We start from the raw sequence: 19,885 nt of genomic DNA, 5'->3' as shown, positions 1-19,885 counted from the left end.
TGCTGAAGGTTATGGCTTCCTGTCCTGGTTGGAGCATCTCATAGCTCCTCACCTTCCCATTTTCTCCCTCCTAGGGTGGTGTTTCCTCACCGAAGGAAGAGCAAAGCAGACAATGACATCATCTTCAAGCAGTATGTCATGAGCACGGGTGTGTTCCACTTTGGGCCACTGCTCTGTGGGAAGTCCAGAGACTGGTATGTGCTGGTGGGCTGGCAGCCGGTGCCACAGCTGGTACTGGGTAGACATCCCAAAAGTCCCAATGGCCAAGGTGACTTTGGGCAGCTCATGTCCTCCCTCCACCTCTCAGCTTCCTCACTTATGACAGTGAATGTAATGGTGCTTTTTAAAGTGCTTTGTGCTGTACGGGCAGACTGGCCAAGCAATTATTCTGCCTGTGGCATTATAAAATGTTGATTATTAGGCAGACTTTATGATTTGGCCTGCCAGCATGTATGTGTGACCTGCAGAGGAATAACAGTGGGATTTATGAACCTGACTGCTGGATGAGGTCTGCCTTAAAAGCTGTCATTGTCACTGCTGGCATGGTTCTATTTTTAATTTTGCTCTTTTTTTAATATCAGAAATGAAGCCCTTGCCTTCATGGGAGCCCTGGAGATCCAGTGATATTTTACAACCCTGGGAAATGAAATAAAAACCCTTTAAAAACAAAAGGGCATCTTTCAGGCAGCCTGATGGATGGACTCGGGTCTTGGTTTCCTTTGTAACCAATTTTTGCAAAAGCCTTTCTTGACACCCTGCAGGGAAGGGACCAGAGATGCAGGAAGGACCCGTGTGCCAGATCACTTTTATTCTTGCAGGGACCCTTGAATTTTTGTTTTGCAAAGTGTTCTTTCTTTAAATGCTTGTGCCTTGTCACACTGATGGGATTGGGGCACCAGGTGAAGGCGCAGACGTAGAAGTAACAGAAGGCTGAACACAGCATGCAGTGTGCTCCTTTTTCCTAGCCTGCTTGTTACACTGTGGTGAGAGCAGCCTCTTGCTGCCAGCATGCAGAACTTGCCTCGATGGGTGATAAACGCAGCGGTCCCAGCATGCTGAAGCCTTCTCTCTTTGTGAATAGGTACAAGGCGCTGCCTTTCCCCAGCAACTGTGAGAAGATAACCATCCTCAACATCACCCCCTTGGAAGCTGAGGTGCATTTCTTCTTCGAGCACGATCTCAAAGCAGACACGTTCATTTTAGACCCTCCCAGCATGACGCTGAAACCCAATGAGAAGCAGGTAGGAGGCGAGCGTGCAGTGATGCAGACCCAGGAGCTGCTCTGCCTGCTCACCAAACCTCTTCTCTGTCTCTTTTTGGGGCTAGGAACTGAGCATTTGGGCATACCCCACTTTGGCTGGCCTGGTGGAAGATAAGCTCGTGTGCTGCATTAAGGACAACCCGGAGCCTGTGGTCTTCCACTTGTGCTGCCAAGGGGTGCGGATGGAGCTGTCTGTCAGCCCCAAGCACGTGAACTTTGGGAAGCTGCTGCTGCACAGGTCAGCCCCCAGCTGCCCTGCTAGCAGCAAGAGCCATCAGCCAGGTCCCCTTCAGCTTCTTTGGGTTATAGAGTCATAGACTCGTTATGGTTGGAAGGACCTCTAAGATCATCAAATCCAACTGTCAACCCATCACCACCAGCTCAGAATCGTACAGTCACAGAATCACTGAGATTGGAACACAATTCTCAGATCCCCAGGTCCAACCCCAGCCCTCCCCCACCATGCCCACTGCCCACGTCCCTCTGTGCCACATCCCCAGGGCTCTGGGACACCTCCAGGGATGGTGACTCACCCCCATCCCTGGGCAGCTGTGCCACTGACTCGCTGCTCTTTCAGATTTTTCCTAATATCCCATCTGACCTCCTTTGACCCAGCTTAAGGCCGTTACCTCTCATCCTTTCATCCTTTATGCATACAAGTTGTTCTCTAGAGAGAGGGAGAGCAATCTTTCAAAGGAGCCATTGGCCAAATGGGAAGGATAGGGCTGCTCCAAGGTGCAACGCTCGTGCCTGTGCTGAGCATCTTGGTGTGCCCGCAGGAGGGACAGCAAGCAGCTGGTGCTGCGCAACCCCATGCTGCTGCCTGCAGCCTGGAGGCTCAGCGGGCTGGAGAACCTTGGCGAGGACTTCTCTGTGTCACAAACTGAAGGCACTGTGGAGCCCTGCACAGAACTGGGTGTCTATCTGTATTTCAAAGCCACAAAGGCTGTCAGCATTAAGAAGACCATCCGACTGGAGGTGAGGGGATGTTGCTGTCCTGAGTGGAGCAGGACAAAGCAACCAAGGGTCTCGGGGATGGAGGTTGTGCTGGAAGGGTTACCTGCAAGGAGGGCAGAGGGCTGAGCATTTGTGAACTTCCTTTCTGCTTACGGACCCTTAGCAGCAAGAAAGGATGGCTTGGTGGCCACAGTTCTCTATGATTTAAATCACTGGTAGTCCACCAAGTAGGGTATGCCATGGTGGAACCAGCCAGCTATCATCACCTACCAATAGAATTTAGGGGAATTGTCCCTGCAGTGTTTGTTTCTTGCTGCTTTAGGTTTCAGATGCAGAAAACATCCTGGGGATTGTTCAGATAGAAAATATCCAAATCCAAGCAGAAGCCTATGATGTTGCTCTGAGCATCACCATTTCCAAAGGTCAGTGGATGCCCCAAAACAAAGCAAACCAGATGCATTTCATTGCATGCAACCAAAACACCTGGGAAGGGTTGGGGTGGAATCATAGAATCATTAAGGTTTGAAAAGACCTTTTTAAGGTCATCTAGTCCAACCATTCACCTACCACCAATTTTGCCTACTAACCACATCCCTCAGTTCTGTATCTCCATGGTTCTCAAACACCTTCAGGACAATGACTTCACCACCTCCTCAGGCACCTTGTTCTAATGCCTCACCACACTTTCGGAGAACTTTTTCCTAACGCAGGCGTGTAAGCATGGCCATAAAGCATGTGTCCTTCAAGCTGCGTGGCATGAAGCACTGTCAGGGCAGAGAGAGCCTTGAGCCTCTTATGTCCCAGCTTTGAAATGTGTCATTTCCCATGCAGATTGGTTTGGGTTTACCGAAATGACAGCAATGTGAAAAAGCAGTTGGCAGCTCCTGAAGGCACTGCAGAGCACGTGGAGTAGCTGAAACTGTGCTTGGAAGCAAGGAGATGGAAACTGGGCTCCTTGTCTGCTAAACCCTGCAGATATTCTCTAAGCAAGAGAAAGGGCAAGAGAGCAGTTAAACTTCCAGGCTGGGAAGGGTGCTGAGGATTTTGTCCCACTTGAGAGCCTAAGATAGGCATCTTGTCACTTGGAGTAGCCCACAGCAACTCAGATATTGACCATCTCTTACCCCTTATGGGATTTCTGCAGGTATGGATGGCAACGTGGATTTTGGAGTCCTTAAGGTGCAGGATGATGCAAAGCAAATGTTAACCCTGAAGAACAAAGGGAAGTATGAGATTGCATACAGGTGAGCGACTGCTTCGGCCACCTTGTCTGTCCTTACTTTTAGGATGTGTTCATTTCTCTTTATGAAACTCTTTAAATGAGGGAATGAGAAAGTCAGCGTTGAAGTGAGATTGGAGCACTTTTGTCTGCAGTCTGTGCCAAAATCTGGGGATGGCAGAGATGGATTCTTTCGACTCTCCCTCTTTTTTTTTTTTTAAGCTCCTGGCTGTGTTGCTGCTACCCAGTACCTATAACCAGAGAGGTCTTTGTCTCTTCCCTTTGTTCCCAGCTTCATGTTGGAAAACGCAGACACTGACATTCCAAACTTGGCATCCCACTTTGCCATCCAGCCACAGAGAGGGCTGCTGACTGCCTCTGAGCGCCCTGTGCACGTCCATCTGGTCTTCCACCCCAAGGCAGAAATAAATATCGAGGACAAACCCATCCTGAAGTGCCAGGTGAGCTGCCCCAGGCAGGTGGGTATCACCCTGGGTGTTAGCAGGATGTGTGTCCCCTGGAAGGAGAGGTTTAAGCTGGGAAATCCTCTCTTAGGTACATGCAACGTAATCTTTAGAAGGTGTTGGTGATGCTTCCCAAGCAGAGCTGAAAATCTGGCTCTGGAGGAGGCATTGAGACAGGGCTAATAGGCTAAAGGTGACGTGGGGTGACAGGAGGGGACACTGGGCTCCTCACTGTGTTACCAAACCCTCCTCTGGCTGCAGGTGATTGAGCCCAGCCTCTGTGAAGGAGGGGAGGCCATCGCCATCATCCCAGTGAAGGTGTCTGCCAAGGCCTTGTTCAGCAAGTACAGCATCACCCCAGCCTCATTCATTGATTTCGGGACTGTGGTGAATGGCACCAAGAAAACCTGCAGTTTCATCCTGGAGAACAGAGGCAGCTTTGACTTCAAATTCCAAATCTACAAAGCAGAGCAGGACGCATCTGGGCTAAGAAGGAAAAGGTGGGTGAAGCTCTGCGGTGCCTGTCCTAGTCATGAGAGTGTGGCTGGTGATCCAAGGGGACCCAAAAATGCCTCAACTGCCCCTTGAGTAGGACAGAGTTGGTGGTAGAGCTGATCTACCCATGACCATCACCAGGCAACCCTTGTGGATCCATCAGGAACATGAGTGTAGGAAGGCTTCCCTCCATGGGGAGAAGGTTCTGGCCTTGGAGGATGGCGAGGAGCTCAGCACGATGGATAATTCTGCTTTCTCCTCTCAGCGTCAATCATGGGATGTCCGACCACTCTAATGAGAATGAAAGCATCGACAAAGTGCCCAACTCTGGGAAGCAAAACAGGCCGTCTCTGCAGAAGGACACGAACCCCTTCATGCAGGTGGGTGGCCACGGGTTGGGATGCAGTCACGTAGTGGGGCTGCCTCTGGGCCACGGGTCACCCCTCACTGCCTGGAGGCCAGGGGGTGCCATGCTCCTTGCTGGGGACAGCCAAGGCAAGGCTGCGAGTCAGCAGCCTCTCTGGGGCTCTGTCTGCAGGCACGCTTGACTCTCGGCATGTTCACGGTGTACCCTGGCTTTGGCTCCATCTATCCTGGGGGCCAGCAGACCATCACAGTGGATTGCCAGGCAGAGCCAGTGGGGACATACGAGGAGCATCTATCAATCAATATCTGTGACAGAGACCCCAAGGACAATCCTCTTGGCATCCCCTATACCCTGCTGGCCGAGTCCTGCCTTCCAGGTATACACCACCTACAGGTTGCTATAGCCAAGGCCAACAGTAGGGAGAGGGCAGGAGGAATGTGTGGAAGGGCAAGCAGAAAGTAATGTCCTGGTGCCTGGGCTCCTAGGCTGAGTCTTACAGCCTTCTGGGTCCACATAACCTCAGCAGGAAGGCCTCTCAGTCCTCTTTTCTTCTTGCAGCATTTGTAGTTGATGACATAGGTTCCATCTTTGAGGAGCATCGCATCTGCAGCAACGCCAGCCTCTGCCACATCCTGCAGACTGTGCAGGACGAAGGTGTGTTCATCACAGATGAGAATAAGTTCATCTTCACCAACGTTCTGGTTGGGCACCGGGCCTCAGCCCGCTTCAAGATCCGCAATGTGGGCAAAGTCCCCTGTGATGTGGTCCTCTCCATCAAGCCCACCTCCACCAAGGTAAGAAAAGGGTGAGGTGGTGATTACTCCTTTTTTAAGGAGGGAGCCTGCCTTGCCTTCTAGATTTGCCTTGCCTGCTCTAGTCCAGCTCTGTGCAGACAAAGTTACAGGGAAGAGCAACAGCCCCTGGGTTGTGTCCAGCACATCTCAAGGTTTTGGCTCATTCCTCTGGGTCTGTGGAGGGAGACCTGAACCCTTCTGGATCTCTATAGGAAGCACATTGAAGGGTCTTTTCTACTGGGGCCAATGTGTCTGGGCTCCAAGGAGGCCGTTTCATCAGGCTCCTTGTTTTTCTTCTCTTTGAAGGTCAATTCTAGATTATTTGCAGAGTTTTCCATGCACCTCCTGGGCTTTATGGCAACTCCCTGTCTAAGGCCAGCATTACTTTGGTGTCTTCCCTTGAGACGGGAGTGTCCTGTCCCCTGCTCCCTGATGTGTGTGTGTGAATTGGGCTGCACTGCATGGAAGGTTTTATGTCCTAACACCAATCTGTGTGCTTCCCTCCAGCATAACAGCCGCATCAGTGACATCTTTGAGGTGGATCCCATTCAGATGTGCGTGCCCAGCCGTTCTCACGCCTTTGCTACAGTGACCTTCACTCCACAAACGATGCAGAGCTACCAGTGCACTTTTGAGGCTTGCCTTGAAACCCAGGCAAGGTAACACACCCTCTGAGATGGTAGGGGGACGTCTGTGATAGCTGCCTCTCCCCTGGGTGGATGCAGACCTGTCGTAGAATCACAGAATGATTCAGATTGAGAAGGACCTCTTAGATCACCAAGTCCAACCCCACCATGCCCACTAACCAGCTCCCTAATGCAGAGATGTGCAGGGGACAAAGAGGTGGATGAAGTGGCTTCTGTGCCACGTTATTTCCTCCTGGATCCTGTGCTAAGGATGTGGGAGGAGAGGGACAAGGGGGCTGTATAAACAGTAGTCAATAACGATTTCTCCTCTGCCCCTCCTGCAGCCCAGTGGCAATTAAAACAGAAAGCCTGACATTTGATATCAGTGGGGAGGGGAACCTGCCTCGGGTGACAGTCCTGCGCCCAGTGCTTCACAACAAGAGGGGGAACCCTCTGCTCCTCTTCAAGAAACTGTTGCTTGGTGATTCAGAAAAGCTCCCTCTGGTCCTTCAGAACAATGGCATCATACCTGTCCAGGTGAGGGGCTGCTGGGGGAATGCATCAGCTACTCTGGGAGCAAGTTCTTGTCCCATGGAGGAGAAAGCATGGCACAGACTTGCTGCTATACTGTGCATCTCCTCTCCATCCCCCTCCTATCTCATATGTGGAAATGCGTGGCATCCTACTTACATTATATTCTATTTGATCACATCTTACTGCAGTTTAATTAAGCTTGACTGTAGTTTAATTCCATTCTGCTCATTATTTACTCTTTCTCAGTGAGGGTCTAGCAGCAGCTCAGTGTTGGTCCTTGGGCTGTCCTGCACCCTCACTGTTGTGGCAGTGCTCTGTGTTCCCTTTTCTCAGTTGCTGATAGATATGTTGGATGAAGCGAGAGTTTTCTTCCTGAAAGCCAGGCCCACCACTCACTGCATCTACCAGGTTGCAGACACAAAGGAGGATTCTACTGGAGAAGGTAAATGCATTAGCCGTGAAGTGTGGGCATCCACACAGGTTGGATAGTAGGATAAAATTCTTCTACAAAAGAGCAGTGATGCAGTGGCACAGCTGCCCAGGAGTGGGGGAGTCACCATCCCTGGGGTGTCCCAGAGCCATGGGGATGTGGCACTGAGGGACGTGGGCAGTGGGCAGGGTGGGGTGGGACTGGGCTTAGGGATCTGAGAGCTCTTTTTCACCCAATCTTAATGATTCTGTTATTCTAAACATGTGCCCTGCTCAAGGTTGGCCAAGCAGCAGCTAGATGTTAGGCACTGAGTGGAGGAGGTTTGGGGGATAGGTGTTAACCAGACTTTGAGACACTTAAGGCTTTGTGTGCTGTTGTCATGGCCTTGTGAGCATAAGAGGAACATGCAGAGCCATAGGTGGGAGCACCTATGCTTAGAGACAGCTGGGTTTCAACCACTTCTTCCTATTACATCCCAAGGAAGAATTTCCTCTGAACAGATCTATCGCTGTCTCTAATTTCATTGGTGCAGGGAGAAAGCCCCACACTGCCTCCTGTGTCCTACATCATGGGGAATCAGCAGAGTTTGACGTGCTTTTCAAACCCCGCCTGCCCCAGCGTGTGGAAGGGCAGATCCACCTGTCTGTGGTGGACAACCCCTATGAGGAGACCAACATCCAGCTGGTGGGTGAGGGCTACGAGGATGATTTCACACTAGATAACATCCACGGACTTGTGGCAGACAGCTTTGGGGAGAACACTGAAGGCAATCTGGAGGAGGACATAATTGAAGGTAAGAGAATTCAGGTGGACATCTCTGGCAGGGCCACAGGAAGTCTGTCTGCATGTGATACACTATGGAGATGAAGGCCATGTTCAAGCTTGTGTCCTCTATATAAGCAATCCTGTGCTGTCACCACCAGCCATGATGGTCTGTGAGCATACCTGCCCTGTACATGCTGTAATAGGTGTCCACCTGTACCCAGACAGCCACACTTAGAGACTTGTCAGGGTGCATCTCTGAAGGACAGTGGGAGAATGGGGAATTGCACCTCTCAGAGGTAGGAAGGCTTGGAGCAAGGCAAGGAGTCAGACGGGGCGGATGGACCTCACTGCACACTGACATCTCTTGCTCTCCTTAACAGCTGCCAGGGTGGATCACATCCAGTTTGGGGACTGTCACATTGGGAAGCCCTACCAGGTGACCTTCACGATCACCAACCGCAGCCGGGCGGAGGCGATGCGGTTCGAGTGGCTGGCAGGCCCCCCCTTCCACTTCTCCCCCCAGGTGAGTGCTGGCAGCTCTGCCTTTCCCACTGCCCAGATAGACTTCTGGGAGCTACCAGTGACTTTCCACCTACTGGTGCTGCTTTTCAGTGCCGGGAGATGCAAACCGGAGCTTAGTTGGGGCTTCTTGTTGTAGGAGATGGTATCTTTGCATCACAACCCCTTTGCTGTTGGTCCTGTCCTTGCCACTGATTCTTGGCTCCCGTTCTCCCTAGGTGGGACACCTCCATGCTGGCTGTGCTAAGGACATCACAGTGACCTTGAAGTCGGATGTTGCAGTCAGCTGCCAAGCACAGCCTGTGAAGTGTAAGGTGGCCAGGATCTCCTTCCAGCTGCCAGCAGAGCAGGTCTCCGACTGGGACGACCGCCTGCACACCGTCAAATGGGTGGATGCCACCAGGGGGGAGGCAGCTATGTGGCCAGTCAAGAAGAAGGTAAGAAGCACAGCAGCAAAAGCCAACCCATAAAAACAGGTGCCTAAAAACAGCAGCAAAGCCACCAACTGCTGGCTCAGCAGTTCCTGCTTCCTCCTGAAGCATGAGCAGTATATGGTGGTCTTACGGGAGTCCAGAGAATTACCATCTCCAGAAGCTCTTGGTCAAGCACCAAGTAATATTAGAGGTTTTCAATTTGCTAATTTTACAGTAACTGTAAAATTACTGAAGGAAAATCAAGTCCAAAAAGAATGACACATAGTCATTAATTCACTATTCCACACGTTTGAGAATGGAAGAATATAGCTAATCAGGCAGCTTCCAGCCCTCCGAGGAGCTCCTCAGAGAACCAAGCTTGTCATCTCTTCCTCATAGTTTCCAGCATCATTTGGGGCTTCTGGGGAACTCCTGCCCCAAGCTGAGGCCCTGCTATCAATTAGCTTTCAAACCTGATCACAGCATGCTGGTGAGCATGGCTTGGCAACCTTGCCCGTGGCGAGGAGTTGGAAGTAGATGATCTTTAAAGTCCCTCCAACCCCAGCTGTTCTATGATTCTGTACATTCTTACCTTGAGGGATGGTTCTTCCCTGGTTTCTGAACCATTATAAGACCTCTAAGCTATTTTTTTTTCTCCGTCAGAACGTCAGCAGCCAGAGATTTCCCTAATGATCTCATTCCCTTCCCAAGATGTCTGTGTGGCTGTTGTCCCACATGTGACATTTGGAAGGCACTTTCAAGGAGAGATGGTACTTAGATGTGTTCACTCTTTGGATTCTCTGTCCACAGGGCTCCAACAGAGAAGCTTAATCCTAATATAGAGACCTGTCAGATTTATTGGGGGCCAGGACAAATGTCAGACATTCTACAGGATTTAAACGTGGGGGCTGATAACTGATCATAATCCACATGGGCGTATTCACAGCCACGTGGTGACTGCTTTGAGCAGCATTATTTAGCATTTATCTAAATAAATGGGAATGATCCTTCCTAGCTCCTGTATGTAGCTGATTTTGGAGTCTTGGAAGCTCTCTGCTCAGTGATTCTTCCTTGTCCTCTTTGGAGGTGATCGAGACAGACCCAGAACCGGCTCACACCATCCTGGAGAAGAGCAGCCGTGAAGTAGAACTTCGCCTGAGTGCTGTCGTTGACTATGCTGACTTCCAAGTGGATGTGGACACCATTGAGTTCAAGGAGACCTTGCTGTTCCAGACGAGGAGATTCCCGTGAGTGATGGAGGTGGAGCAGGGGCTGCTCCAAAGGCAGCTGCCCATTTGAGATGCGAGGCTGGAATAAACCGCTTGGATTGAATCTCTCAGGCACCACATCTGCACCTTCCTCTTTAACTTCTAAGCCTGTAAATATTTCATCGCTGACAGCCTTCATTGGTTGTTACTTTTTTTTTTTTTCTCCTTGCTTTTCAGTTTCCGGCTGTCCAATACAGGAAATGTGTCCCTGCAGTACACCTGGATGGCAGCCATGGGGAATGAGAGAGCAGCGAGCCCAGCTGGGGAGCTGCTCCCAGCCGGACAGGAAGGTACAGCACTGGCTCTGCTGGCAGCTTGGGGTGCCTGGCATCCATTGAATGTGCTCACCTCCCTTCCTGTGTGTCCTGATGTTGGTTCCTTCCCAGCATGCTTGTGCTGAAGCTGATTCATTGGGCTGTGCCATCAGTCGTCTTGGGCACTGGTTATGGAAGTCAGAGAATGATAGTGTCATTACGGTTGGAAAAGACCACTGGGGTCATCTAGTTCAACCACTGATGCTGTCCCTGAAGGAGATGAGGTTGTCTAACATGACATAGTGCTCAGAAATGTTCCCAGCTGTGCAATGCGCTGGTCTCTACCATAAGCTGGCACAGCTTTGACCTGGGCCAACTCACTCAGTAGTTCCTGGAAATGTATAGGGGTGAACGCTGGTCAGAAGCCATTCCACAGGAGAAGTTTGCCTTTAGCAACTCAGTTCTGGAGATGAAGAGAGTTTGATAGGATTTCCTTCCTGAAAGCAAATGTCCTGCTAAGCTCTTCCTTCCCACAGGACGTTGCCTCTCCTCCATGTCTGTTCCCTCTGTGAAGCTCCCATTCGGCCGGCTGGAGCACACCTCATCCACCCTGAGCTCACCCACAAGCCTTGTCCATGCCACCCCACTGTTCTTTGTTGAGCCTCCCAGCGGCATCATCCCTGCTGGCCAGGAGCAGCTTTTCCATATGAAGTTCTCCCCGGTGTACGTGGGGAAGTTTAAGAGCTGCATGGTCTGCAGGTAGGGAACTGCCAGGAATGGTAACTTTAACTCGTGCTGCTTTGCCTCCAGTGGGGGGGTGGGAATGCAGACTTGGGGACAGCCAGTCCCAGAGGGGCAGCAGGAATAACCAGCATGCAGGAGTGAGCAAAGGTGATTATCTGGCCGTGGTGGAAGAAGGTATGGAGACAGAGGGAAGAGACATTTTATGAAATATTGAGCTCTTCTTGTGTTGTAGCATCTGGAATGGGAGATTCAGAAAGGCTGCCTAAGGGGCAGCAAAAGCTAAATAGCACAACCTTCCTGTCTACATAGAAACTTGTGTTCTTCTCTAGACACACAGCTGTTCCCACTTCTGCCATCTCAGCTCTGAACTTCTGCTGGAATTTCTTGCACTGAGAAAGAATACAACACAAGCAGCTGTTTGCCTGTCTGGGAACAGTGTTCTCCTAATATCATTCTTTCTAGCATTCCTAACCTGAAGCCAAATCAGAAGGGCCCAAAGGTGGTTGTGAAGGGGAAAAGCCAGATGCCACATTGCCACTTTGAACTGGAGAATTCTGACTACATCACTGCAAAGAGGCGCAACCCAGAGCTGCCAGAGCCCAGAGGAGCAGTGCTAGATCTGAAGACCAGAGTAATCGAGTTTGCAGCTACTGGGGTTGGCAGCAGGAACAGCAGGTAGGTGTGGGCATGGCTTCTGTTAATGGCTTCTTGTCACCCTCCTTAAGCAGAGACATCTCCAGCCCTGTGACACATCTGTACCATGTCTGTGTTCTGCTGACATGTGGCCACCAGTCTGCTGTGGGGCTGGAACAAGCTGGTGAAGAATAAGTGGCCAGTTTTTCCTTCTCTTTGCCCTTTAGTTCAGTGTACACAGCTGGTAGTGTGTGCTCAGCTCCTCAGCATGGAGTTTAGCTAAGAGAACCCCATTTAGCCTGTGCTATGGGGCAGTACAACATTGGTCCCTTCCAAGAGCATCTTTGGGACATTCTTGCTCCTTTGACATACCAGCCAGACAGGATCATTGAAGGCTGCAGCCACAACAGACAGTATCATCTTTCAAAGGAGTCTTGTTGGACCTGATTTCACCATTTTTAAGGTTCAAGAGTTTGGCTATATCCTTTCTATAATTTCTTTCTCGGTAACTGGCATTATTTCCACCTAGGAGACAAAGACTTCTTGCAGAAAGCAGATGAAATGTTCGTGATCCCAGCGTTGTCCTGCACCCAACATCTGGATGATGTCCAGACTGGCAGTGCTTGATGTCTGCTGCAGGATGGGATTATTAACGTCCTGCTGCCACCTTAGCAGTCTTTTTCACTTTGTGTGCCCAGGACCTTCAAGGTGATGAACCCAACCAGTTCTGCATACTCCTTCCAGTGGACATGCCAGGACCCTGAAGCCCCACCAGGACAGAGAGCTTTCTTCTGCCTCACAGAGAGAGGGCAGATCCAGCCTGGGAAGAAAGCAGAGGTTGGTGCAGAAAAGGAAGAAGGTTGGCCCACTAAATATATGCCAGTTTGACACCAGCTGTGTCTAAGCTCTGGGTGTCTGATCTCACTGTGAGCTTGCTTTAGGCAAGGTCATGAGGAAACTATTGAGTGGAGTTGGCAGAAAACCTGTTCTTACACTGCCAACATCTGCCATGCCTTTGGGTTGTAAGTGTCACAGTGGCCTGCTTCTGAGCTGGGAGCTTTCTGAGATTTCTCTGTGGTACAGCCTGCACTTCCTTCCCTTACCCCTGCCAAGGGCAGCGACATTCCTTTGTTTGCCTCTTTCTCCTCAGATCAAGTTTGAATTCATCCCCCGACATCTGGACATCACCGAGTCCTTCTGGGTCTTTACAATCCCTGAGAAGAGCATTTCAGTCCTGTTCCTGCTGGTGGGACACAGCACTGAACCACTAGTGACTCTGGATAGGTCCCACCTGAACCTCCATTTGCTGTTAGTTGGTGAGCACGTGGTTATGCCTTATACACTCAGACATATGCTGATCCAGTTCTGTTGTTCGAGCCAAACTCCCAAAAGGAAGCTGGAAATGGGAGCTGGCACTTGTGAGCAAGTCAGCCAGCTCCTGGTCCTGATGGAAGGAGGAAAAGGGAGGGGAAGGGAGGAAGACATGGGTGTTGGGGGCACGGTGTGTGGCTGAGATTTCCAGGAGAGGATTTGGGGGTGATGCCAGGAAGACCAGGGGGTGAGAAGCTGGTTTCCATGCTCTCATCCTGAGCATGCCATGCTGCGAACTTCCACCAGGCTCAGCACGTGGGCAGGAGCACACTGTGCCGTGGTGGCCGTGCTGCCAGAGGAATTGGGAGTTTTCAGAGACTAATCTGTTCCTTTTCCAGGGCACAAAGTACACCAGACCATCTATATGATCAACAGTGAGAAGGAGGCTTTTGCCTTTGCTTTCAGAGAAAGCTCGCTCTTCTCAGAAGGATGTGGCACCTCAGTGAAAGTAGAGCCCATGGAAGGCTCCATTGCTCCCCTTTCAAGGTAATGAGGCAGTGTGATGGGCTACCAGGCCGGATTCCCTCTCCCACCAGCCAAATGTTGCGTAGTCACTTTGCTTTGGAGGCTTTCTCCCCTCTGCAGTCACCAGGTGACACTCAGTAATGGCACATATCCACCTTGGTTCATTCCCTCCCCAAAGGAGCACCAGGAACCTGCAGGTTTTGCTGTCCAGTGGCTGTTTGAGTTACCCTGGTCTTATGGACCCCCTTCCCGGAGAAGTTCAGACTTGGATCTTCTGGTTTTGATGACAAAATCATGTTTTGAGGCTTTAACCATCTGATCTCCCAAGCCAGCAGCTGTCCAGCCAATACCGCAGATCCACCAGGGGTGTGCCTACTCACAGCCTGCCCAGGTGCTGCATCAGGTCCAGGCAGCTTTGCCTTGGTTTAAAAGATGCTGAGCTTTGCAACAGAGCACTGTGCACAGCTGCTGGCTTCTTCCAAACCTAGGACCTTGCTGCAGCCACTGCACGCTGCTCTCCCGAGGACCATGCATACAGAGCCAAGAAAGCCATCAGAGAGTGAACGGAGCCAAAAATGGGTTTTCTCTCCCCAGATTTCCCATTACAATTGCCTTCACACCGACACTAGAAGGAGAGATGGTCTTCAACCTCAAATGCGATGTCAAGAGGAAAATAGAGCCCCTCTCCCTGAATATCAAGGCCACTGGCTACACCACGAGTGTGTCTGTCAGGTGTGAGAACAGCGATGGTGGTGTAACTGAGCTCAGTGCACAGGAGGTCAATGTCATTGACTTCAAGGAGGTGAGCAGCCCCTCTTGCTCCACACGGTCCTGCAACCTCAACCAGGAGCTTTGCAGATATGTTTGAGCAAGAGGGAGATATTTCATAAAGTCACTGAGGTTGGAGAAGACCGCTAAGATCACTGAGTCCAACCATCAGTCCACCCCACCATGCCCACTGCCCATGTCCCTGAGTGCCACATCCCTGTGGTTCTTGTACACCTCCAGGAGACCGTGAATCCCCCACCTCCCTGGACAGCTCTGCCACTGCATCACTGCTCTTCTGGAGCAGAAATTGTTCCGAATATCCAACCCGAACCTCCCCTGGCACAACTTGAGGCCATTACTGCTCATCTTTTACACATACTCTAGAACTGTTCTATAGAGAGAGGGAGACTGATCTTTCATGGTGGTCAGCCATCAAATGGGAAGGATCCAGGAGCATGTGAGGAAGGAGCTCTTGCTGTGTCTGTTGGCATTTTGCAGGTGCCACAACCCCACATCCTTGCCACTTTCTCCCCCCAGGTGCAGCTGAACGAGAGCACCCGGCGCACCTTCAGCATCTACAACAACGGCAAGTTCAGCTTCACCTTCTCATGGAAGCTGAGTGGCCCCACAGCCCGGGTGCAGTTCCTGTCCCTCAGCCCTCAGACAGGCAGTGTGCAGGCTGAGGGCAAGGTGGACACCCAGCTGGTTTTTCACCCTCGGAAAATGTGCTCATTAAAGGACGTAGAGCTGACACTGCAGGTGAGGCAGCTGTGCGTAATGGGGGAACTTTGATTTTCCTACATGCCAGCAATTTGGCAGCAAGAGCTCAGAGCTGGGGGTGAGCTCCAGCTTTGAAGATCCTGAGCAGGACACAGAGGTTACTGCTGCCAAACTGGAGAGCCTGACGGCTTCTGAACCCATTATCTTACTGAGTGCTCACCCATGGCCGTGACTCTCCAGAAACAATCCCCTCCTCTTTCTGCTGTCCTTTGGCGTTGGGCTTTCCTTATTATCACTGCAGCCAGCCAGCTGTCCCCACACTCTTCCTCACCCATCTCTTGTGTTTGTGGCTGCAGTTCCCATCTCTTGAGCTGGCTTATGCTGTCTTTCTCCCCACCAGATCAGCAAGGGTCCTATGTTTACCTGCATGCTCCTGGCCACCGTGGTAGTGCCCGCTGTCCACTTCTCAACCACAAGACTCAACTTTGGAGCCTGCTTCATCTACCAGGCTGGGATGCCACCTGCCCAGCAGACTCTTGCCATCACAAACAAAGCAGACAAAGACGTCAGGTAGGACTTCACATGTTCATTCGCTCCTCACCTATCCTGTGCCAGACCCAGCAGTGTCCTTCGTGCCCGAGTTGTTCTGGCCATGGGGTTTCACAAAGCATTTCCCCTGGCTGACGGGAGTCTTTGCCTGTATACAATTCTCCTTGGGGTGCCAGTCACACAAGAAACCACTTCAGGCCATTTCCTTCTACTAAGCACACTATGACCTGCTGCCAAGATAAGCACACCCCAGGTTGTAGCCATTGTGCCCTAATAACACTGCAGCCCTGATGTTGTCTCCTGAGCACCAAACACAACACCTCTGCTTTTCTTTGCTGTGCTTTCTGCCAGTTTGAGCTGCTTGTTCACCAACACCATGCACCTGGAGGTGGACTTCCCGGGGTACATCCTTCACCCAGGAGGGACGGTGGAGGTGCCCATCATTTTCTATCCCAGAGAAGTTGCGTCTTACCATGAGGTCATTCCTTTTGAAATCAATGGTCTTTGTCAACAGACTGTTGAGGTCCAAGGAAAGGGTGCAGAATTGAAGGTGAGAGGAAATCCAAACCCTAAAACTCCAACCAGCCAGCATGGCTTTCGTCATCTCTCTTCCCCAGCCTGCCATGATTTGGTTTTCCTCCTTTCCTTTTGTTTCACGCTGATCCCTCCTGTCTCAGGTGGATGTTGTGGAACCTCAAGGGAAGGTGGTGAAGCTGGGAGCCCTCTCTGTGGGACAGACGGTGAAGAAGATTGTCACCATAGCAAACAATAGTGTTGCCCCGCTCACTTTTAAGCTCTGTTTCATGCCCACTGTACCAGAACTGCAAGAAGATGGGGTAAGGCCACTTCTTTCACTAGAGAACCCTTAGGGGAACCCACAGGAGTACCTGCAGGTACCCATGAGCTGCTTGGGATGGGAGCTAGCATTAATTACAAATGTGTGCTGTCCTCTCATTTCTTTGCACAGGTTCTTTGCTTGCACCCCAACAGAGAACTAAGTTTGAAGCCCAAAGGAGACACCTGTAAAGTGGAGGTGATCTTCTCCCCAAAGCACCGCATTCAGCTGTTCACTGAAGAAGTGATGCTGGAGAGCAGCGGGTTGCTGCGCTCCCTATTCATGGTGCAGGGCTCCTGCCAGGGGATCTGTGTCAGCTTGGACCAGGAGCACCTCAGCTTTGGAGCAGTGGTGCAGCAGAGCTGCACATCCCAGCGCATCACCATGCAGAACACGGGCGACGTTGGAGTCAAGTAATGTAAAACAGTGACTGAGAGCTGGGGTGGGGGTTGGATGATGCTATAGCTTGCCTAGGTAGTTCCCTTCTGCTTTGTCATATCGTTGGAGAGCCGTGCAGTCAGGCCCTGGCAGTTATCAGGGATATACTCGAAAGCACTAGGGTGCAAGCTGAGTCCTGCCCAGCTTAAAACCTCACCACACCTGAGACCCTGTGGAGAAGAGTACAGTAGGTGTGGAAACAGTATATTGCATTCACAGCCTCCCCGTTGCTAATCCTTTCTGTACTTATGCTTTCCTTTGCAAGGTTTAAGTGGGATGTCAAGAGCTTCAAGCCAGATTTCTCCATCAGCCCCACAAAGGGTTACATCTCCCCAGGAATGGATGTCCCCTTCGTGGTGAGCTTCCACCCGTCGAAGCTGAGCCCCTCTATCCAGTATGAGGGGCTGCAGTGCTTCATCCAGGGCAGTGAGCCACTCTGCCTTACTCTGGCAGGGTGCTGCATGGAGACCCCCGTCATCAAAGAGGTAACAGCAGCAGTGCTGGGCTTGGGTCCCTCTTATCCCACCACACTTCTTCTAGGGTACAGACTGGGGGTCCCTCACCTGCTCCTCATTTTCCTTCTCCTTCACCCAGTGTGAAAAAACTCGTTCCTCTTCTTTCTCTATAAACAACCAGCAAGATTGACTCCAAAAACTATGGCACAAATGGACATTTGGCAGATGACTTTTCCTAAAATGCTTCTTACTGTGCTCAAAGGCCTGGTGTAGAGATGGTTTAAGACCCTTTTTCAGACTTCTGCCTCTTCCTTTGATCTCTCTGCGAGTGGGTGAGCAGGTGCCAGTCCTGTGGAAAGAAATCCTCTGTCCAACCATGCATGATCTGTGCTCCTCCATTGCAGACATTGATTTTTTCATGCAATGTGCGTGAGAAGCACAGCCAGACCATCCTCCTATCCAACCCAAGCAATGAGCCCTGGGCCGTGAAGCCTGTCATTGAGGGTGATCACTGGAAAGGGCCTGAATGCATCCATCTTGAGGGCAATCAACAAGACAAGCCATACAAGATCACCTACGAGCCCCTAACCATGAGCTCTGAGAAAATACATCAGGTATGTGAGCTGAGCCAGTATGCTGACCCTCCTGGCACAACCCTCTTAGCTAACCCTGCTTTGGGCAGGACGTTAGACAAGATGGTCTCCTCTAAACATGAATTATCCTAAATCCTATGTTGGGCACCTGCCCATTGCCCTGCTCCATCCGGCCTTACAGCAAGCCAGAACTGAAGCCCAGAGCAATAAGAGAGGCCAGAGATCTCCTGGGTCAGTTTCTGGGGCACTGAGCAGATTTATACCCTGTTGGGGTTGCATGTGATTGGTATCTCCTTAATGATATTCATATTTAAAGCCTTACATTAAGTCTTACAGGAGTCCTGCAGTTTTCAGTACTTCTGGAGGCAGAGGAGATGCCATAGAGGGCATTCGGTGTTGGCGCCTGAGATGAATACTGTGCACGAAAGAGCCAGTAACTGCTCTGGGCTGAGAGCAGGAGAGCTCACAAGCCCCATTCCTTGTCTCTAGGGCTCCATCTTCTTCCCATTGCCAGATGGGACAGGCTTGTACTACGTCCTGGAAGGATCTGCTGAGGGCCCAAAGTGCTCAGGGGCCATTGTTCGGGAGGTGCCATGCAGGACTCCCTACACTGAGCTCCTCCCCGTCTCCAATTGGCTGAACAAACCGCAGAGGTGAGTTGGGCCCAGGAGGCCTTTTCCCATCAGCAAATCCTGCAGCGGTGCAAGGAAGGGCTTTTTGCTGAATGGGAGTCCTTCCAGCAAGCTTTGCACTGTTCTTGGCCACTTTCTGGCCATGGATGCCTGTGGTCACACTGCTCACATGCAGACCCACTCTGGAGCACTTTTCTCTAGGCCAAATGGGTACTGGCTCCCCTCTGCCCGAGGCAGGGAGGAGGACCAGGGGCTGTGGTGTACCCCCAGGTGATGGGTATCCTATGGGGTTCCTTCCTTCCTACCCTCACTGCCTCCTCCTCACCCGCAGGTTCCTTGTGGTAACAGAAATACTCAAACCAGAGGATGTGGAGCACGGTTCTGTGCTGCATGGGCTGGAATACATTGATGTGCCTGGCTCTGGCAAGAAGGACTACAAGCTCACATTCCTCTCCTACAAGGAAGGAGTCTTTAGCACAATGGTAAACGTAGACACCAGGCTGCAGGGTCTTTCCAGGAGCTGTTTGCTGGCTGAGAAGCCCCATGTTTCTTTTCATACCTCCACGTGCCCAGTCTGTAGGTCCCAGGCAGACACCAGGCACCTCCACATGCACTCCTTGTGCTGTCAGTCTTGGCAGCCCTTGAGTGCTGCAAAACACAAGCCGATCAGGACATAGGTGAGGTGGAAGCATTTTGGAGATTACGAATGGAAATACTTTGCCCCAGTCTTGCACTCCTCCCATGCAGTTGCTTATGGCCATCTGTGGAGTGTGGGTGCTGATCTGGAGAGCTCTTTGGGCTGGCCTAGCACTCCTGGTGGATTTCCATGTGTAAGATGACCAGAGCTTCCTTTTTTTTTCTCTGATTCAGGTGACCTTCCTCAATGAGGTGACCGAGGAATACTTGTTTTACACGATCACTTTCAAGGCCACTGCTTCAGGACCCATTGGCACTGTCGAAGTGAGTGCCGCTGTCCGGCAGAACGTGTCTTCCACCATCAAGGTGGAGAACCCTCTTGCTGCCCCAGTGGTGTTTGACGTAGATTGCGAAGTGCCTGACATCACCGTTCCCCCACATTTCACTGTTCCTGCTCATTCAGAGGTAGGTGCAGAGCTCTCCCAGTGCACGCTTTTCAGCTTCTCTGGGAGCAGGTGCTCCTTGAAGGTGATGGTCCTATGTTGGCCAATATGGGGCTGCTCTCCAAGGGTAACAACTCCCACTTCTCCCACTTGCTAATAACTCAAAGGGGAAGGAGTGAATGAGAATATCTGCAGTGGGAATTGCCCTGTCCTGATGTTCTGTCACGTTACCTCCTG

The 19,885-nt window shown here is 51.2% G+C and overlaps 1 protein-coding gene across 14 annotated transcripts in view; it reads left to right on the top strand.

Moving 5' to 3' along the window:
* The window catches only part of HYDIN (HYDIN axonemal central pair apparatus protein), a 115,382-nt gene that overhangs the window by 93,035 nt on the left and 2,462 nt on the right, over window positions 1-19,885 (top strand). For 13 of the 14 annotated variants that reach the window (XM_085235077.1, XM_085235076.1, XM_085235079.1 and 10 more), the window contains 35 exons: window positions 75-194; window positions 1,082-1,241; window positions 1,327-1,499; window positions 2,041-2,239; window positions 2,541-2,640; window positions 3,363-3,462; window positions 3,730-3,898; window positions 4,163-4,401; window positions 4,662-4,776; window positions 4,935-5,139; window positions 5,322-5,557; window positions 6,065-6,216; window positions 6,528-6,720; window positions 7,051-7,159; window positions 7,680-7,940; window positions 8,293-8,435; window positions 8,650-8,868; window positions 9,931-10,091; window positions 10,290-10,402; window positions 10,903-11,125; window positions 11,573-11,785; window positions 12,442-12,580; window positions 12,894-13,059; window positions 13,453-13,600; window positions 14,174-14,381; window positions 14,885-15,106; window positions 15,468-15,637; window positions 15,968-16,166; window positions 16,294-16,452; window positions 16,584-16,864; window positions 17,155-17,374; window positions 17,749-17,958; window positions 18,427-18,590; window positions 18,901-19,051; window positions 19,440-19,670. In XM_085235077.1, coding sequence (XP_085091203.1) covers window positions 75-194; window positions 1,082-1,241; window positions 1,327-1,499; window positions 2,041-2,239; window positions 2,541-2,640; window positions 3,363-3,462; window positions 3,730-3,898; window positions 4,163-4,401; window positions 4,662-4,776; window positions 4,935-5,139; window positions 5,322-5,557; window positions 6,065-6,216; window positions 6,528-6,720; window positions 7,051-7,159; window positions 7,680-7,940; window positions 8,293-8,435; window positions 8,650-8,868; window positions 9,931-10,091; window positions 10,290-10,402; window positions 10,903-11,125; window positions 11,573-11,785; window positions 12,442-12,580; window positions 12,894-13,059; window positions 13,453-13,600; window positions 14,174-14,381; window positions 14,885-15,106; window positions 15,468-15,637; window positions 15,968-16,166; window positions 16,294-16,452; window positions 16,584-16,864; window positions 17,155-17,374; window positions 17,749-17,958; window positions 18,427-18,590; window positions 18,901-19,051; window positions 19,440-19,670 — 6,271 coding nt within the window. Of the gene's footprint in view, window positions 1-74; window positions 195-1,081; window positions 1,242-1,326; window positions 1,500-2,040; window positions 2,240-2,540; window positions 2,641-3,362; window positions 3,463-3,729; window positions 3,899-4,162; window positions 4,402-4,661; window positions 4,777-4,934; window positions 5,140-5,321; window positions 5,558-6,064; window positions 6,217-6,527; window positions 6,721-7,050; window positions 7,160-7,679; window positions 7,941-8,292; window positions 8,436-8,649; window positions 8,869-9,930; window positions 10,092-10,289; window positions 10,403-10,902; window positions 11,126-11,572; window positions 11,786-12,441; window positions 12,581-12,893; window positions 13,060-13,452; window positions 13,601-13,757; window positions 13,971-14,173; window positions 14,382-14,884; window positions 15,107-15,467; window positions 15,638-15,967; window positions 16,167-16,293; window positions 16,453-16,583; window positions 16,865-17,154; window positions 17,375-17,748; window positions 17,959-18,426; window positions 18,591-18,900; window positions 19,052-19,439; window positions 19,671-19,885 lie in introns of those variants that run through there. The other variant, XR_014886160.1, reaches the window with a different exon arrangement.

The sequence above is a fragment of the Meleagris gallopavo genome, chromosome 13 (assembly GCF_905368555.1).
Source record: "Meleagris gallopavo chromosome 13, MGAL_WU_HG_1.1, whole genome shotgun sequence".
NCBI lineage: Eukaryota > Metazoa > Chordata > Aves > Galliformes > Phasianidae > Meleagris > Meleagris gallopavo.
This window is presented reverse-complemented; position numbering and strand designations above follow the sequence as displayed.